We start from the raw sequence: 20,601 nt of genomic DNA, 5'->3' as shown, positions 1-20,601 counted from the left end.
GGCTCCTCCGCTGGAAGCCTGCTTCTTCCTCTCCCACTCCCCTGCTTGTGTTCCCCCTCTCGCTGGCTGTCTCTATCTCTGTCGAATAAATAAATAAAATTAAAAAAAAAAAAAAAGAATGCTTCCACATAAGGAGTTCACATCCATGCACATGCGCGCACACGGTCTATTTTCCACTTCGTTACCTTATCACTGATAATTGTGAAAATGGCCAGCAGAGAAAATGACAAGGGAGGCTGGAATCCTGAGGCCTGATTGTAATTTTGTAAAACTAGCCTTTAAGAAACAATAGCAACAGCAAAATTATTCAACCAAAATTATTTTCAGACCTTTCAGCCAGATGCCTGGGAGAATTTTTGCTTGCTTTTCAGCATTGCATTTTAACTTTGCATTTGCCTGGAAACAACATCTTCTTAGATGCTTGCTTGTTTCTCTTCTTTCTCTCTGAGACCTTCAAATGCAGTCCACCCCCCCCCCCCCCGCTTGCTTCTCCTTCATGACTCCCAGGCTGAAAGCTCAGCTTGCTAGCTAGCCTCTTACTTTTTTTCCTTCAACTTACAAAATTATTCTTTTACTAAAAAGAAGAAAAAAATGGAAGGAAAATGTAAAGTTATAAGCCTGCTCAAAAAGTGTACATATAATTTCTTCTCTTTCTTACTCACATTCGTTGTAGCTATTTTTAGTACTTTTTTTTTAAAGTAAGTGACCGTTCTTATTTGGTCACAATTTTCCAGTCTGTAAATTATTACTAGAGATCAAGTCCTGAATTCTTTCAGATCACTAGGACACCACTTTATGCATTATAATCATTTACTAAAAGAATCCTAGTGGCTAGAAAGAGTTAACCAGCTCCCCTACTCCCCACTTGCACCAAACACTCATTCTGCATGGTGAGCAAACCCAATCAATCCCTGAAGTGAAAGTAAATCTAGAAGTCAGAGTTTTTTGATCTCTGACAAAAGTTTTCCATCTTATTTTTCTTTCTCCCTAAGGCAAATGGCTGGGGGACAGAGGAAGGAGGAACTTGACCTTTCTTCGAAGATATTTCCCTCTCTCTTTCTTGTTGACCCAGAAAACAATATGGTGGCTGTTTTCGACACTTTCATTTGTCCTATGTCCCGTTATTTTAACACTTCCATTCAGTTTCCGGGGGGAGGGCTAGGACCCCATACTTTCGCTTCCAGGTACAGTGGGTCCTGGCAGCACGTTAGCCAGATTTCCACAAGGGTTCCCCCTCCTCTGCCCCTAGCTCAGGCCCCTCCTCTTTCCTTATAGAGACAGGTCGTGATGGCGGTCCTTACAGGTTTACTCAAACACCATGAGCAGTGACTGTGTGTTCTCATTTTACAGATGATAGGAAACCTTCTCCCCCCCCATTCCTCCCCACCCCCGCTGACCCTCTTTTGGTTTCCATCTAAACAAGCTCAGTTGTTGAACTAGCAAACACCCAGAGGGCGGAGGTTCTGTAGCGAAGAAATGCATCCGTCCCTTCCAAGCCAGAGCTTGCAACCCTGCCATTCCTTTTCTGTCTCTCTTCCCCTCCCCCAAAGATGGTCCCCACTTCCCGTTGACCCTCCGTGTGCATATTTACTGCTGACATGTGGTACATCTCCTCTTGCATGACATGTAAAGAGAACCTATTTCAAAGCATCCATTGTTTATAGCTGTTTCAGTTCTTTTTGCTTCAGGCTCTTAGAACTGGAAAATAGCTAATCAAGGGTAGTGCAGAAAACTGATTTCAGCTGTTTCCTTTATAGTTTATACTATTTGTTTCCCTTTGTGACTACATTCTTCTCTCCAGCTCTCCAGATGGGTGTTTGGAATAAGAAGGTCGCTTTGAAACCTATAAATGGTTTACTACAGGTTTAAAGAGTGGACCTTCTTTTTCTCCCTTTGAAAACCATCTTTTTTTTTTCCCCCTGAAAATCCCATTCCTTTTGACTATTAATAGTCCCTGGCTATAAGAAGTAGACTCCTACTAAAGAAACATTTGACATTCACACTTAGGCTGCTTTTCTTTGTGTCTGGAAGTAAAGCTTTTTTTTACTAACAACATGTTTAGATATTCGATTTTTTTTTTGGTATTTGGAACATGCTATTGAGCCACAATGCCCCTTGGTTTGGGTAAGAAAAAAATAATAATAATAATAACAATAATAATAAAGGTACTAAAGAATAATGAATTTATTAACTGATTTGGAGTATAGCATCTGGTACCATGCTCTTTCTGCCACTGTTTATCGATTGTCTGCTGTATGCCAGACACTGCTCCTGGTGCAGGTGACAGTCGTCAACCAGCCCCATAGTCCTCATTCTGGTGCTTACCATCGAGGGGCATGCCTGAAGTTAGGTTCCTAGCAGCGGATGGAAATGATAGTATCGTTCTTTTCCACCTGTTCGTTTGTATAGGAAATAATATCAATTGCTAAACAACGCTTCATACCAATGACTATGACCCAGATTTCATATATGAAATGAGAACGCTGCGTGATTGGCACGAGCAGAGCGGATCAGGGCCCAGCCGCACTAGGTGTGGGAGGACAGCTGCCCGCAGGCCGCCACAGAACAGAATGGCCAAGCTTCTTATCACTGCGTGTATTTCAGTCCCACTGTAGTGACTAAAGATGCCCCTTGTTTAGCTTGTGTTGGTATGGAACTTTAGTTTAGATTATCTTAACCTTGATTCTTTTGAACATCTCATATTTATTATACCTCTGACTCCATTAGAACTCACCAGCCTCGTTAGTGCATTGTCATTTCCGTCTACCTTCTGGGCCCCGAACCCACCAACTTCCCTTTTTGCAAAATTTATCTGAGGAAGAATTTCTTCCTAGTCATTGTCCCTTGCAAGCTCGGTTTCTTCCTGTTGTCCTTTAACGTAACTTTCTGCCACCAGGTGGCCTTTGACTAAAATTCAACTTGGTAGACAAGGCCGTTGGCACAATGCTAGCAAGGTTGCTGGTAGAATCATTTGGCACAGAGGCCTGCTTCCTGGGACATCTAGCTCTTGGGCCTGAATAAATGTGTGGCGTGCACGCGTGTACACACACATGCGCACACACACGTGCGCACACACACACATACATTATGTATTCTCGATTTTAGCAATTCTTTTTTTTTTTTTTTAAGATTTTATTTATTTATTTGACAGAGAGCAAGATAGCCAGCGAGAGAGGGAACACAGGCAGGGGGAGTGGGAGAGGAAGAAGCAGGCTCCCAGCAGAGGAGCCTGATGTGGGGCTCGATCCCAGAACGCCGGGATCACGCCCTGAGCCGAAGGCAGACGCTTAACGACTGCGCCACCCAGTCGCCCCTCGATTTTAGCAATTCTGCTTCTAAAATTTGAAACTTTATGTAGGCATGGTTCTAGATTATATATCTAAGCAAACCCTCACCATGGAATAAGAATTACACACAGTGTAGTAAAACAGTTAAACAAGCAAATGGCATATGTAAATCCAACTTATTAAATTTAATTTTTTCATGCTTCTCTCCCATGTAAGAAAGGCCTACCAAGGGCTTGCTATGATTAGCCGAATGTTTGTTCTGATCTTCTTATGAAATTAAAACTATAACTTCCTCAAGGGGAGGCCTTGCCTTGGAAACGTCAGATAGAAAATCCTGACATTTTCAAGCTAAAAGCAACCTGAGAGGTTAGCTCCTTGAACTAAGGCTGCCAGATGAAATACAGAATGCCCAGTTAAATGTAAACTTCAGATAAATAATGAATAATGTTTTTACTCTAAGTATGTCCCATGCAATATTTGGGTCACAGTTACACTAAAACCTTATTTGTTGTTTATCTGAAATTCAAGTTTAATTGGACATCTTATAGTTTTATTTGCTAAGGCTGGCAACCCTGACAACTTTAACAGATTCTCCAAGGAAATAAGCTTTAAGCTAAAGCAAAAGGCTTAACTGAGATTTACTATATTAAATTGTCTGTTGCCATTCCAACTAGCAGGAAGAGAGACAGAGTAGTTTTTAGACTGAAGGCTGGCGAGGGAAGGGTGGAAAATAAACTCCTATTTTTATCTCCACACTAAAGCCAGCTCATTGCCAGCACAAACATGGAAGCTATATAGTGCAGCTTCCCAGATTTAGCTGTACAAAGACTTTAGTTACTATAAATAATAAATACAGAAATACACCACAGCTCTACAGTGGTCTTTAAGGGTGGATTTTTATGGAGCCTTTGAAAATTAAGTACAGCCGGGATCGCGGCGATTGTAATGCCCCAGTTTTGCCTCCCTGTAACCCTTGAACTTTCTCCTCCTCCTGGTTTTGCAGGGCCTCCTTGCCTTTCATCTTCGCTGGATAGTTCATGGCTTTCAGTCCCTCAGCAGGAAGCTGGAACAAAAATGCTGCCCAGCTTCTCAGACAATGCAATCTAGGTCAACACACTCATAGAGCTTCTGACTTTCACAAGTTTTGTTTCCTTTTTGAAAGATTTGGGTCCAGTAGAGAATCATTCAATCATCTACCCTTTTCTTGCTTATTATGAAATAATTTCTTGAGTCTGTTTAAATCTACTTCATTGAAGTGGCTATTGGTGATCTTTAGTAAGTATGATTTTTTTGAGCCTAGATGCCACTGGACAGTTACTTGTAGACTGTGACCATTTTACAGCTTTTTTTGTTCTCGGGTTATTAAAATGCTGAAATTTGGGGAATCCCATTAGAAATGTTCAGGGTTCCCCCATAGGAAGAGGTTGGTAAGCCAGTAAGATTCTTGTTACTTCATTACTTCACCACAAACCCAGGTTAATGGTGGAACTTCCACCAAGAATTGCTCTAATAATAGATGAGAGCCCATATCACCTTGCTCAAGGCTCCCTTCAAAGGCTAGATGGTCCAGGTTGGTAACCCAGAGATTTGGAAACTTGCCCAAGGTGTTGACTCGCCTTTATGGGTAAAGTAAGCCCACAGTTATTTCATAACCATGGAATGGTTTGTCACGTACATGACACTTTGACTATAATGCCTACCGGAGCTCCCAGCCTAATAGTGTCCTACTTCAAATGTGAAACCTATTGTCAGGGGGTTAGATTTGGTGGCGTAGCATTAAGCTCTTCTGATGCCATGTGATGTTTTTTATTGCTGTTCTCTTTGCAGTGCATTAGTTCAGTTTTTCCTGTTGTTTCCTGAATATAAAGACAATGACTTTTATGCCACTGGGGAGGTAAGTTGAAATCATGTTTTCTTGTGTGCTTCCAACATCATCAGGACTGAAATATGTCATGACATTGTGATTCATGCACTCAGTCTGTAAACACACACACACACACAAACGTATATTAATATTAATTCAGCCCATATTCAAAATATTCTATTTATTCCCCAAAGGTTTTCCATCACATTTTTTATTATAAATCCAGGGCTCCCTAAAGCTTTGTATATCACAGTGGGTTGTTAGGTCTCAGTCCCCTGCCTTTTTTAAAAGATTTTATTTATTTATTTATTTATTTATTTATTTATTTATTTGAGAGAGAGCGAGAGCGACAGTAGGGGGATGGACAGAGAGAGAGGGAGAGCAAACTCCTCCCTGAACAGGGAGCCAGACTCGGGGCCCCATCCCAGGACCCTGGGATTGTGACCTGAGCCAAAGGCAGACGCTTAACCTACTGAGCCACCCAGGCACCCCGGTCCCCTGCTTTTTTTGTTGTTGTCATTCACGATGATGATTTTGAAGAGTCCAGGCCAGGTGCCCTGTAGAATCTCTCATTTTCTGAATTCGTCTGATTCTTTCCTCAATGCTTAGATTCAGTGAGAACATTTTGGCAAGCACGTTACACAGATGACGTTGTACTTCTATCGTATCACATCAGGAGGCACATAATATCTGTTTGTCTCATTATGGCGATGCTAAACTTGATCACTTGGTCCAGGTGGTCCCTGCCAGATCTCACCATTGGAAAGGTACCCTTTTCCTTTAGAAATTAATAAATAATGTGAGACCGTGTGAAAATCTGTTCCCCCCAGATCTGTCACCCAGTAGTTTTAGCATTCATTGATGATTCCTGTCTGGATCAGTTATTCCATTGGGGGTCAAAAAATGGTGATTTGGGGGGATCTATCATCCTATAGATATCAACTGATATTCTTCTATAGAGAAGATCTTTCCCTCCTCCTCGTCTCTATTATTTACTTTTTAAAATATCACTGTGGACTCTTGGTTTGTTATTTCTGTTTAACGTGTTAACATTTTTTGCCATTATTATTATTTTTGACGTTCGTATTTTCCATACTTGGTCAGAATGAGCCCCTTCAAGCTGGCTATTGTGTCTTTTTTGATAGGTCCCAATTAGTCTTTGAACATTTCCTTGCTTTTTGGCACAAATCTATGGTCTAGGATTGTCCTCTACTTTCTCTGCCCTAGCCCTGGAATCAGTCATTTCTTCAAGGAACTCTGGCTCCTTTTAATAGGGGAGGGTATTTAAAAAACCAAGATCTGAGCACTAAGTGTGTTCATTGCTACTGGGATGCCATTTCTTTTCGACTTTCTCTGTAGGCAGAACTGGGGAACAGAATGACTTCATACTGATACACATAATTTTAATTCATTTTCCTTTTTTTTCTCTTTTCCTTTCCCCATTCTGCGTTTGTATACCCCTTTTCCCACATTTTGGACCATGTTTCCCAACAGCATCAGTGTATTTACCTCTTGGCTGAATCCTACAGTATGTGCAAAATGATTTTAGATCACTACATCAGTCCCACTACCAACAAGGAAACCTCCAAGTTACTTTCAAATTTTTTGCTATAATTACTTTTATCCTTAGACTATTTTTCACTATAGGTTTAAAAGTACCATGTTTGAAAGTTATAAGAATTAATTCTTTTTTTTCCCTAGTGTGATTAAAATTTAATATACTGTTAGTTTCACTTGCATAGGTTGACTTCAGTTTTAGGGTTTGCTTTTTTTTCATCCATTTAAATGTAAGGTTATTTTAAAAATGGATAGCAGCCAATATTTTGAGAGCACAAGAATCCCTAGGTGCTAGGTATACAATCGTGAACAAAACAAAACAATTTCCTGCCTTCATACATTGTAGAGGTGAAGACAGTGATAAATGAAGAAATAGAAATGTACTATACATCAGGCAGTGATAAAGGTCATGAAAAAAGATAAAGCGGGTGAGAGGGTTGCAGAGTGGTGGAGGTGCGATTGTGATTGTCAGAGGAAGGCTCTCTGATACGGAGACAGTGGGGTGGAGCACATGTAGCAGAAGGAGGGAGGGAGTAGAGCTATAGTTACAGTTATCTTGGAGAAGAGCTTTCTTGGAAGGAGGAATAGCAAACGCAAAGACTGAGTTGGGGACAGACTTGGTGTGCTCGTGGAAAAGCACAAAGCCACTGTAGAAGGATCTGAGATGGGAGAGGCAGGCAGATCATGTAATTCCATGGTAGGGTTTGGACTCTATTCCAAGTGTAATGGGAACTCGTTGAAGGGGCAGTGTTCACTGAAAGAGTAGTTAGAATCAAATTCAATTCAATTCAACACACATGTTTTGAGTGACTACTGTGTCTGAGGCATTGGACAAGTATTGGAAATTCAGTGATTAATAAGACATTAGCTCTACCCTAAATCTGAAAGCCTGGCAATAAATACAATACGGAACAAAAGTACAATTAGAGAAGTAGCAATAAAGACAAATAGCACGAGGAGAGTACAGATAGCTACCTCTCAGTGTGGGATCCTCAGGAAAGGCCAAACAGAAGACAAAGTGACAATTAAACTGGATTTTGAATTATGAGGGGGGATGCGTTAGTCAAGGCTGTTTTGCTTATAACTGACATAAACCCTATTCAGAATGGCTTGAGTAAAACAGGAGATGAGTTGATTCACGGCTGGGTCTAGGTGCTCAAACATTGTCACCAGGAATTTGTCTCTTATTCTTTCTTGATCTATTCACTTGGCTTTGCATGTCACTGGTTTCATTCTAAGCTACATTTTTTTCACTGGTATCCTTGCCCCTCCACCCCACTCCAGAGCTCTAGGTATAGCCTATCAGCTCAACTTTTCTTTCCCAATAATTCCACCCATATTCCTGAATCTCGTGTGATCCATTTGGATCCCATGCCTGTTCTAGAACTAATAACTGGGGTCAATGGGATAGACAAGCAGGTTGGCGATAATGGTGCCTGAGGTCCACCCCGATGCTCTGGAGGGGCAGGATCATAGGGGGACCCTCACCTTCTGAATCACAAGGTCTAAGAGTGGGAGATGAGTGAAGATGAGGGAAGGTCCCAGTGATGATACCAGAGGAAGGGCTGGAAGGATGCTGGGCAAACCCAAACCACATATGTCTGCTGTAAGAGAGTCAAGGTGAAAAGTAGTCTCAGTTTTTCCAAGGGAATGGCAAGTTAATGGAACCAGGAATTTTCTTCTCTTCCACCTGTTTTCCTCTCTTCCTATTTGGAAGGATATTCTGACTGTTTGGCATATTACACTTACGTCTTTTTTAAGCCAATTATTTGGTCAGGATTATTTAGGACCTCTACCAATAATTCCCTGCTGTTTGACTTTTAGCCCATTTCAGAGGCAGGTTGGGCAAAGGGCAGGAAGTGATACTCCTGTCATTTTGAAAACAACCCTGGAAAATGCCCAGTCTCCACTTCCAATGGAAGAGTGATCTGCTTACTGTGTCATTCCCGCCTTGCAAATAACGTGGCGATGCTGTTAACCATGATGTTGGACTTTCAGCAAAGCTGCCAAATTCTGGATGAAAAATGTGTCTATTTCATGTCTGCCTGGTGGTCTCATGCATGTAATTGCCGAATGCGTGTGGGGAAAGGACAATTTTCTTTTTACTTTCTTTGCTGCCAGGATGAATACTGTTAAGGAAACCTATGCCTTCCAAGTGATGACGGAAGATGTGAACGAGGGCAGGCAGGACGTGGGATAGAGATGAGGTCGCCAGGCAGCACCATTTTCATACAAACTACATGGGATACATTAAATCGGGGGCCACGTCTCTTTAAGGAAGAGCACTAAATAATAATGCCCTGATGGTTCATTTTATTAGAATGAATGCTGCGTTTTTCCAGTGCAGTTTGTTTCATTCAGTCTTCTGTTTTAAGGGTAGGAGGCCGAAAGGAAAAGAAGGAGTTCTGGGTTAATAGTCAGGAGACCTGAGATTCATTGCTGGCTTTGCCTCTGGATGATTCCAAGCAAGTTCCTTAACCTCTCTTGGCCTCTGCTTTTCATCTCACAGTCAGAGGGCTTGGTTTTTAGATTAGATCACTTCCAGGGATATTTTACTTTCCTAGATGCTCAACCATAGTTACCTAGATGTATTCGTAAAGCATCTGTATACAATTGCAATTTTAATGTAATACCCACCCTCCTTCTCTCCACAAAAAAAAAAAAAAAAAAAAAAAGTTATGATAGATTTTTCCAGAAAGGGAAATCCTTTCTCTTCGGACCTCTCAATTTCCGCACACCCTTAAAGAGGCTGAACAAATCATGCCACTAAAGTAGTAGAATTGTCCTTGAAAAATAAATGGCAAACTCAGACATGTTCTCTGCTTTTCAACGCAAATGTACTGGCCCTAAATATCCTTCCCATTTGTGTTCTGTGAATGCAGGTTAGGGCGATGCTTGAAGGGTCTGGAACAGCTATTTAGCACCCGGACTTTGGTGCAAGGGAGTCTGGAAGTAATAACGATACCTACTACCTAGGATTGTTTTGAGCATTTAATTAGATAATCCTCCTCAAATATTTAACGGAGAGATGGCTGCAGTGAGTACCGAACACGTGATGACTATTATTACCATTCATGGTGAAAAGCGGGATTACTCCATTATGGCTCCAAAGCATATGGCCTAATGCATGTAGACAGGGGCTGAGATATTTAAAAAGTTCTACTCAGTTGTTTTTTGGGATGTGGCATTGTCTCTCCTGTTATTTTGAAATTATCTTAATTTTTTTTAATTTATTTTTTAAAAGATTTTATTTATTTATTTGAGAGAGAGAACGTGAGATAGAGAGCATGAGCAGGGGGAGGGACAGAGGGAGAGGAAGAAGCAGACTCCCCGCTGAGCAGGGAGCCCTTCAGCCCCCGGGGCTTGATCCCAGGACTCCAGGACCTGACCTGAGCAGTAGGCAAACTCTTAACCCAGGCATCCCTGAAGTCCTCTTTAAAAGAAATAGTTTGCTTTGTCTAAAAAATGATGAAGTTTAGAAGTTGATATTTGAAGTTCTGGGTAGTAGCAAAATGTGTGGGGACTGACCCACGCTCCTTGCCACTGCCGCGTGGGCCACCGCCACATGGACCACGGCGAGCCCACAGCCAGGCATACTGTGGGATTTGCAGGCAGAAGGAAGAACTGCCTGTCTCCTTCCCTTCTCTCCATTTCTGCCCAGAACACCAACTGGAATTAATTTTCTCTAAAGAGAGACAAATGTGTCTGTAAATCACCCTCTTCAAGGCATGAAAAAAATGTACTTCAAAAAGAGAAACAAGCTGCATTTAATTCACATAATTAACTTTCCTTATAAGTGTTATCCTTTCCGAGCCAGTAACTATTAGTGAGATTGCTCTTGTCCTCGAGGTACAGACACACTTTAGAATCCTCTCCAGTGTGCATGGGCCCAGCTAAAGTTAAAGCAAAACAGCCCTCACCGGAACCCAGGGAGGTGGTGGGAGGAAGGGGGACTGCCCATTGTTCTCCGAGCATGTGGCTTTGTGTGCACTCCCAGGAAGGATTCCGCGCCTATGCGTGATGAACGGGAGCTCGTCCAAAATGGCAGAACGTGTGGTTAACACTGGGCCTCTCTTCTTGATCACCAGGAAGGGGCCTACTCTCCTCAGCAGCAGTTTTGCAACCGTGGTTAATTTGAGGGCTGAATAAAGGCAAAACTTTGAAGCTATTTAAAAATTAGTGAGCTTAATAGGATACTTTATCTTCATCTGCATGAGTGAAGTCCTACTGGGATCACAGAGTCTGACAACCTTTATTGAAATCATCATGGTCCACTGGGTTCGGGTAGCGGGCTCCCGGTAGGTGAGAGCCGTGTTTGTGTAATTTGTTTCATACAGTACTAAGCACAGTGTTTATTGAATGTTACAGAGTAGCTTCGTGCAAGGATGTTGCTAGATAAAATAAAAATATTGGTGATATTTCTCTCCACTGTCTTTTCATCTCCCTTGCATGGCCCTTCTCTCCCTGCACTGTGCCCCAGGCCCTGGGGACCGTCCTTTCTACTCCCTTATTTTCCAGGGCTGTCAGGTCCCCTACCCCCCACCCTCAGCCTTCCTTTCTTTCCTTGGCTATCTGGTGCTCAGGTCCCGTTTCTCCAGGCTTACTCCGTCTCCTTCGTGGTTGTTCTGTTTCTCTCCCCCTTTCTGACTTATTATCGGCACACTGTCCATGAGAAAAGATCTGCTACATTAAACTTACTCCCAACATGCTTGTATTTGAAGAGAGGACAGAGCCCAGGCCATAGAAAGATAGTTGCAATAGGGGCATGTCCAGCACTGATGTACAGAAGGAGTGAGAGAGGAGAACTCCTCTGCAGGTCTACACCATTATCCTTTTAGCCCGGGCTTGAATTTGGTAGCCAGAAAGGGGCCTTCAAGAGTCTCTAGTTCACTGGTTCTATTTGTAGCTCTTATTTGAGAGTATTGAAAATGGACTGTATGGCAGGCATGCTAAGCACTGTTTCACGCATGTCATGGCGACCTTCTGAAGCTTGCACTGTTAGTATCATCCCCGTTATGTAGCCGAGATGACTTGAGGCTTGGAGAGGTTGGGTCAGCCAAGGTCACTCGGCCAGGATTGAGACTGAAGCAGCCGGATTCCAGAGCCCAACGACTAGACAAGAAATTGGCTAAGGACTGGAATCCTGCTAATGTAGGTGCTATCTGGAGCCTGGGTGCTCTCTCCTCGAAACCTCTGTCTCCAAGACCTGCCTCTTCCCAGAGAGCGGGTGTGCTGTCTGTAGAAGGGAGTCAACATCCCTTCCATATTTCATGCAGAATCTCTGAGAGTTATCAAACTTATACAAACAGAAAAGAAGTTCCCTGTCCTTTTGGATGTTGCCATCTTTCTGGCAAAGACTGAGTTTTAATCATAAAGACTAAGCTTTGATCATAGTTTTATGGAGTAAATGGGAAGTTTCAAGTGACATAAAGGCTTGAAGTCCACGGAATGTAATTATTCCTCAAAGCTCGGAACTTGCTGAATTTTATTAGATGACATTCAAGCGGCTTTAACTCTTGAGCTCATGACAAATGTCTATTTTCAGTTATGTTCATCTGACCCGCCAGTATTTCCTTTTAGACTTGAAAATGAATTTGTGACTTAGAGCTGGAAGTTTGTACCTTTTGACCACCTTCCCCCAATTCCCCCTTCCCCCAGCCTCTGCTTCTGGTAACCACAAGTCTGATCTCTTTTTGTTTGCTTTTTGTGTCTGTTTTTTAGATTCCACATGTAAGTAAGATCATACACTATTTGTCTTTCTCTGACGTATTTCACTTAGTGTAATGCCTTCAAGGTTCATCCATGCTGTCACAAATGGTAGGATTTCCTTGGATTTTATGGCTGGATAATATTCAGTTGTATGTATGTGCCACAACTTCCTTGCCCATGAATCCATCCATGGACACTTAGCTTGTTTCCATGTCTTGGCTGTTGTAAATAACGCTACTATGAAAATGGGTTGGGGGGGCAACTATCTTTTCAAGTTAGTCTTCTCATTTCCTTTGGATATTTCCAGAAGTAGAATTGCTGGATCATGCGGTAGTTCTATTTTTAATTTTTTGAGGCTTCTCCATACTGTTTTCTGTACTGGCTACATTGGACCTTTTTTTTTTAAAGCATCTTTTCAATACAAAATAAAAATATATCATTTCGAACCCAGCATGTACCTTTGCATAAATATGTGACTAGTAGATACAGATCCAAATGTTTTTCTTATGTCTATTCCTAGAGATTCTGCATTTCTTTTCAGCTCATTTTCAAGAAAAATAGATGTTTAGATCAAGTCATACTCTTGTTAGAAGCCTTTTTTTTTTCCAATTTGCAGCAGTGTGGACTAGAAATTAGATGACACACAGTCTAGAAATGTCTAGGAAGTTGTAGAGATTACCACAATACTGAAGCTCCAGCTTTCCCTGTTCATTAATTCTCTGAGCTGGCGGTTTTAAGAACACACCTCGCTCAGAGAAAATAATGATGCCGAGTGAAGTAAGAGTCTACCCCGAGGCTAGATGAAGTCAAGGTCGCTCTCCCTGAGTCCTGTTCTCTTGACTGCTGTGTCATTATCTATTTTTCCATTACACTTAGGCTTTTCCCCAGTTTTTGTGGTTTTTCAATGTGCGTCTAAAACTCTCTTCAAAGCCTATCCCCTTATTCTCTCTGATCGCCCCCATAAATGGGGCTGGCTCCACCAACACGGTGTGGTTGGGGAGCACTAGAGGACAGGGCACGGGTATGGCTCCCCCCAGAAGGGCAGCCCACCTTGTTTCCTTCTGGGGACCCGAAGGAGTCCCTACCAGCCCCGAAGTGAATTCTTTTTCAAATAGACTTTCATTCCAGCTGGAGTGGCTGGGAGTAGGGGGGGCACCGCAGAGCAAAGGGCACACAATAAGCCCTGAGCATCCTCAACGTGCCATTCCTGAGGGTGACAACCCCGCCTCTTCCACTTCCAGGCAGAGCTTGGGAACCAGGGCCCATGGATAGTGACACTTGGTGTCCAGGTGTCATTATCATCCAGAGACGTTCTGCATTTACCATACAATGTATACCGAGAAGCAAGGCAGAGAATGAATAGAGCTGCATCGATTTTTTTTAAACTAGATTTGAATAAGAAATGTAGACGAGAAATGTAGAGTAGTTTAAACAATAGTAACAGCTAACATATGTGAAATTTCTGCAAGCAGACATTGTTTCTATTAGAGTCTTATTCTCTGACACGATTTTTTTTTTCTTCTAGGGGAGCTGATTGAAACTTGATTTTAGATATGAAAGCTTTTTTCCTCCTTTAAAAGTAACCGGGTGGCAGGGGTACAGTAAGTCTGCTGCGAATGTTGCAGAAACATGTAAGAAGGGAGAGCTTCAGACGGAATACACAATTACAAGTTTCTTTAAGTCCAATTTCATTGTGCTTTTACACATCTGGATAATTAACCAAGCATTACATTCTCTCTAGACTATTTTTACAAGTACAATATGCTCCTAACGTGATTTCCATTAGGCTGTTCCAAACATCATTTAAGAACTCAGAAAGATCGCAGACGGAGATTCGAAACCACTGTTCAGCTGTGATGTGGAGACCTTTTTTTCTCGTGGGGGAAATAAAAGACTGAGAGCTGAATTCTGAGATCCGTGTGATGTAAGAGGAAAACTGGAGGTTTATTGCTTCTGTAAGCCCTAGCAAATGCAAGCATATACAAACACACCCTAATATCTTTGGGCCTTCTCATCAGAGTTGAGCTCAAAATATGGTCACCGTGGGGAAAACAAGCCATGCAACAACGGTGCTAGAAATTGCAGCTGGAAGCTTCTTTAAATACGAGAAAGGAGTGACGAGGGCAGACGAAAATCCTGATGTGTCGATCTCTAACCTAGCTTGAATTACTGTGCTAGATAAATACGTTTGTCTGGCTGAGTTCCTCATTTGAGGGTCACTGCTGAATTCTGAAATAATATGTGTTCAGATCACTTCTGGCCACACTTTTCCTCTTTCCTTTTATAATCGCTTTGGTACTGTTCCGAGATTTTATGAGGCCAGGGTCTGATCCGATGGTAGAAGGTTAGTGTTAATTCACAGACTTCAGGGGCTTCATTGGCCAGCTGCTGCCCACATTGATGAGCAAGAGATCAGAGAGACCACAGGGCTGAGTGTTGTGCTGATTGTTGCTCTCGTCGTTGTTATAGACGGAACTCGGAACAAAAGAAGCGAGAGTTCATAAAATTGTAGGATTACAACTGTAAGTCCTGAGGGGCCATATAGTTCATTTCTGATCCATCAGGCAGCCACACCTCAATTCTCCCCCCAAAATAGAGGTTTCTATTCTCTTTAAAATATATCCAGAAAAGAGAAAACTGGGCATATAGAACATTTGATTTATTGTCTGGTTGTCTTTTAAAGTGCTCGTGGTGGTCAGAGAATCATTAAATTGAGAAATAAATGATTCAGGAAGAATAAACTGGTCTGATCTTGCAAAAAAAAAAAAGTCTCAACAAGGGGAACGAAAATAATTGAAATTTCATTATAATGTTTCAGTGTCTGTTTTCCATAAAATAATCCTATAATTGTCTACTGTGTGACAGCCTGAGCCACTCAACCAATGGAATGATTAATAGAAACAGCAGTGAAGGATTTGTCACACTGACACAGGGCAAGGAAGTGTGTGATAGTCATTAGAAAGCAAAAATGAGATAAACATCATCGTTAGGTTAGCAGATGTGGGCTGAACATTGAAGAATCTGTTTTGGACACGGTTATAGAACTACCCATCTTGCGGTCTTGTTTTCTTTAGATGGTCAGCTTAGCAAGCATGTAGTGGATGAACCCAAGGCTGAGCCCCAGCTTGGGAGACCACAGACTCGTAGTCTCCAGGACTGTTGACTGAAGTGTGGTTTGATATGAGAAATGGGAGATGTGGAGGCAGCCAAGCCTGCATGGAATTCCAGCCAGGCACATGATGGGAATGCACAGACCCTTGTTTTCATCATTTTAAAATATGGGAAGATAATGTTAACTTTAAATTAGTTCAGTGTAGAGTGGGGGAGGTAGCCTGTTCATAGTCGATGCTCAGAAATTGAGTAGGTGTTCCTTCTTAATTTCCTGCCTGAATCTATCCCAGATATGCGTGGTGGCCACAAGGAGGAGGGTGCCATAAAAATGTGGCTGTTTTAGCCTGAATTTGTCATCACCATCATTAGAGCAATTTAAAATACATGCCCTTCCATCTCAGAAAGAATTAAAGAGATGTCCTATTGCCAGGTCTTATAATAAGACAACTTGAGTGATAACATCCAATAGAGAAAAAAATGTTTAGCAGTAGTGTCAGATTAGTCATTCATTTATCAAATACGTGTTTATGTTCCTACTGTGTGCTAGGCAAAGTACACAATGTGAGAGTAATAATCCAGGAAATGGCAAACTTCCCCCTATCACATAGCAGTCAAGTTTTTGTCATATTTTTTCAGAAGAAATGATTAACTTTACAAGCGTAAATTCAGTGCTTTATTCATTTTTGTGTCTTCTCAAATATCTACCACAATGCCTTTGACGGAAGAGTTGTCTAATAAACCACTGAATGAAGACTACATAATGCATCTTTACCGGTAAAACGATTACTCAAGGAAATTTGGGGGTTTTGGTTCATCTTACCAAAATTATATTTGATAAATTGTTCACTTATTGTTCCTAACAGGAGAGTATAGCACTGTTATGCAACAAGCCACATTTCAGGCATGTCAACACATCTTTATATCACACAAGGAAGCTAAAATGTGCTCATGGTTATGGATGGATACATTGTTTGGAGTCAATACTTTGCCTTAATAATTACTGTTGCACAAGAGGGCTTCATCAGTGAGGAGATCTTGTATAAATCATGCAAATTACATTACCTTATCATACCTTGGCAGGAGTATAGGTTTGGGAGTAGGTCAGAGCCGGTTAGATTCTGACTCTACCACTTAACTTCTCTGAGCCTCAATGCCTTCGTATTGATATGGGAGTAATGACATCGGCAGCATTTGATTAGGGCATGGAATAAATGAGAGCTTTTGGGGATCCCAGCCTTTGAACTTCAGAACCCTGCAGAGCCTTGGAAATACTACAAAGGGTCTATGGACTCATCTGTCCTCACTCGATGCCTTTAGTCTATTTCAAACATACATGCATTAGTGTTTTTCAAATGCATGTAGGTTAATTCAAGACTCAGTCATTCAATAACTGTGTATTGAGCACTAAGAAATAAAGAGCATCAGGCACAAGGGATATGCTAACCTACAAAACAGACAGATATTCCTGTGTTCATGAATCTTCTAGTGTGGGTGGGAGAATAACAATGCACTAGATAAATAAGTAAAAGTTTGTAGGAGAGTGATAAGGATTCGATGAAAAAAGAGAGAAAAGAAATCTAAAATGTAGAAAAAGAAGGAGGGTGTTAAAATTTTAGATGGGATGGCCAGGGAAAGCATCCCTAGAAGGTCTCACTGAGGGAAGTAAGGAAGTTAACCTTATGGACATCTGGGGGAAGAGCATTCCAGGTGGAAGGAACAGTACAGACCACAATGACTGTGGTCCAAGAGGGGACCCCCCTCAGCGGGAGGGGAATGAGCAAGAGGGTAGCAGGGGATAGCGTTAGTGAAGTACCATATCATGCCAGTCCTTATGCCTCCAAAAAAGCACCCTACTTTGACTCTGATGGAGATGGGGTGTCGTCAGAGGGTTTGAGCATAGGAGAGGCAAGATCGGATTTATGTTTTAGTAGACCACTGTCTTGAAAATAGACTGCATGACAGGAAGGACAAAAGCAGGAGGGCCAGTTAGGCTACTGCAATAAGCCAGGCAAGAGATGACGGAACCTGGAGCAAGGTGGTGAAGGGAGGATAGATCCTGGACCTATTTTGACAGAATAGGTGGAGTTGACAAGGTTCACTGATGGACTTTTGTGGGGTGTGAGAAAAAGAGAGATAAGGAATGGTACCGGGGTGCCTGGGTGGCTCAGTTGGTTAAGCATCTGACTCATGATCTCAGCTCAGGTCTCCATCTCAGGGTCGTGAGTTCAAGCCCTGCAAGGGGCTCCATGCTGGGCTTGGAGCCTACTTAAAAAGAAAAGAAAAAGAAGTGGCACCATGATTTTTGGCCTAAGCAGTTAGGACAGAGTTATCATTAATAGAGCGGCTGTAAGGAAGGCTTGGGGATTCGAGCTTCATTTTGAACACGTGAAGCTTAATATTAGACGTACAAGTGGAAATGTCAAAAAGGCAGCTTTTTAATGTAGAAAATACAAAACTATTTTTTAAAGATTTTATTTATGTATTTATTTGAGAGAGTGTGTGGGAAGTGGGGGGAAAGGCAGAGGGAGAGGGAGAGAAAGTCTCAAGCAGACTCCACACTGAGCCCAGAGCCCGATGTGGGGCTCAATCCCATGACCCCAGGATTACTACCTGAGCCAAAACTATGAGTCGGATGTTCAACGGACTGCACCACCCAGGAGCCCCAATACAAAGATATTTTTAAAATATTCCTGAATAGTAGCTTTTCTCAGCATAGTCTAAAAATAGAATTATAATGTTTGTGTCCACAAAATATTTTGAAATTGAAAAAGAACCCTGTACTTGGAAAGGCTGGAAACAGATAATTGTCAAGTGAAAATTTCAGTAGCCAATTAATACTACTTTCCTTCTCCTCTTGCTTTAATACACATGGATTTCAAACTGCATCGTCACACAGACTGTGAAATCTTAATTTTGGCCTTGAGATTTTTTTTTTCTTTTTTAATAAAGTTTTTAATGGAGCTTTCTGGTAAGACAAGCCCTATGGGTGGCAGAACTGGCCCACGTTATTTTATTTTGGAAGGAAATTAGACTGTTGACCTATTCCGTGTCCACTTGTCATTTTTTGTGCTCCTCACTGGTGACTTGCCTGTCACTGGCGCTATCTGGGAATGCCAAAAGAAGTGAGAGACAGAGCTCTGTGCTATTGTGGAATTTACAGCGTAAGGGAGAATATACGGTAGGTCTCATGTGGAAATACTGCTGTTTTATTGTTATTTTAATTAGCTTAAACACATAATGTTTATAGCACCAATTTGCAATGGTTCATTTTCACATCTACCCTTCTCAGTCGTACGCAGGGAAGTACGTGCCAGCCCTTGCACACTATATCCACGTTCTCGGCTCCATGATGACAACGAAGATCAACCTGAAAGGAATTGCTCTTGGAGATGCCTATTCTGACCCTGAATCGGTGGGTGCCTCCTTTTTCCTTTCCATTCTGTCCTTTAAGGAGATTAAATCCCCTTTAATCCAATGGAGACTCCTCTGACCTTAGAGATCTGACTTGATAGAGGGAAGTAATGTTGCACGGTTGACTTTTAAATAATTTAAAATCTTCTCACTTTTACCAAATGTTTTAAGGTGTCAACTTAACTATGTCAGCCTACGTTGGATGTGAATGTGAGTGTGGGTTGTGTGTGTGATGTTTGTGTGTATTTTGTGCATGTGTGTGGTGTGTGAACGTTTGGGGTATGTGTGTGCATTGTGCGTACTGTGTTGTGTATGTCTGCATGCATTGTGTATGCGTTTGTGTGTTCTGTGGGGTGCGCACGTGTATATAACTGTCTTGCTTGGCTATTTCCCGCGTGAGATTGACAAATGACAAAGGGTTATTGCACCAAGCACACCGGCTTCCCTAACTTCTCTCTCTCTCTCCCTGTGGCGTTTGTGTTTCTCTTTTCTCCTCAGATCATAGGGGGCTATGCCACATTCCTGTACCAAATTGGCTTGTTGGATGAGAAGCAGAGAAAGTACTTCCAGAAGCAGTGTGATGAGTGCGTGAAATACATCAAGGAGAAGAGGTGGCTTCAAGCCTTTGAAGTGAGTTCTGGGCCCTGCGTTGCCCTGGAGCAATGAGAGCCCTCCGAGCCAGGTCTTAGAAGCACCGGGGTACTCAGGCATTCTGTCGTTGTTAGAGAAGGTATGGCTGCTACGCTGTCTGAGAGCAGGAGGCAGATGTCTGTGGGCTCGAAGTGAAGGAAAGAACGGTCCGGGTCCCTTTGAATTTACTTTGGCTGTGTCTTAAACCTGCCATCACCTTGGAGTGTTTATCTAGCTGTGTCTTTCATTAACTGTTTTGATTTCTTTAAATGCTGTGTGGGCCCTAAAGGCATGCCCTATCACAAGGAAATCAGAAGAAAGGCGACCCAGAAAGTAGATACATATGCTTCAGCATATGCCCAAAGCCCTTCAGAAGGGTGACATCCACACACCACGTTCCACCTGGAGACATGGCCGCAGTGTGTAACGAATGCCATGTGTTCCTGTGTATGAGGAACAAAGATGATCAAGGATAGTAATTTGAAACTTTTTCAAAGAACCGTTAGTATTTGTAAATATTGTCACAATGCTCCCCTAAAATTGAATTTGAGAATCAAATAATATGGTTTTATTCCTTGCCCTTTTTGTTGGGATGGGGGGAGTTATTTAAAATCTGAGAGTATACTAAATATTAACAGACAGGAGTTCGAATTTTTGGTTTGGTTTTGTTTTGCCAATGCAGACAAAGATCCTGTATCAACGATCTTTTTTAGGTGTTTTTGTTTGTTTTTTTTGTGGGGTTTTTTTGACACCTTTACCATAGAGCCATCATGATTCACATATTAGTAAATGAGGCGAGGATTGCATTTGGAGGACTTCAGTCTTTTTGTTTTTGGGAGCACATCCTGTACCAGTTTACCTAACGGCATTATTGTTATTAAGTCTGAGGCCCGATATTAATAGCCTTCTAGGCACTGCAGGTCAGTGGGTTCCAATCAAAACAGGAGACATACAACTCAGGGAGAAAGGGGCAACAAGGTTATGCTCCATTTAACAAGCAGGGTGCGCCCTGCCTGCAATCCCCCAAGCAGT

The 20,601-nt window shown here is 42.0% G+C and overlaps 1 protein-coding gene across 2 annotated transcripts in view; it reads left to right on the top strand.

Annotated features, from left to right (window-relative positions):
- The window catches only part of CPVL (carboxypeptidase vitellogenic like), a 126,076-nt gene that overhangs the window by 46,350 nt on the left and 59,125 nt on the right, over window positions 1-20,601 (top strand). For both annotated transcript variants that reach the window (XM_026508474.4, XM_057304487.1), the window contains 3 exons: window positions 5,115-5,181; window positions 18,818-18,940; window positions 19,438-19,569. In XM_026508474.4, coding sequence (XP_026364259.2) covers window positions 5,115-5,181; window positions 18,818-18,940; window positions 19,438-19,569 — 322 coding nt within the window. The remainder of the gene's footprint in view (window positions 1-5,114; window positions 5,182-18,817; window positions 18,941-19,437; window positions 19,570-20,601) is intronic.

Source organism: Ursus arctos, unplaced genomic scaffold (assembly GCF_023065955.2).
Source record: "Ursus arctos isolate Adak ecotype North America unplaced genomic scaffold, UrsArc2.0 scaffold_3, whole genome shotgun sequence".
NCBI classification, from domain to species: domain Eukaryota; kingdom Metazoa; phylum Chordata; class Mammalia; order Carnivora; family Ursidae; genus Ursus; species Ursus arctos.
Note: the sequence above shows the minus strand (reverse complement) of the source record. Positions and strands in the feature narration are given on the sequence as shown.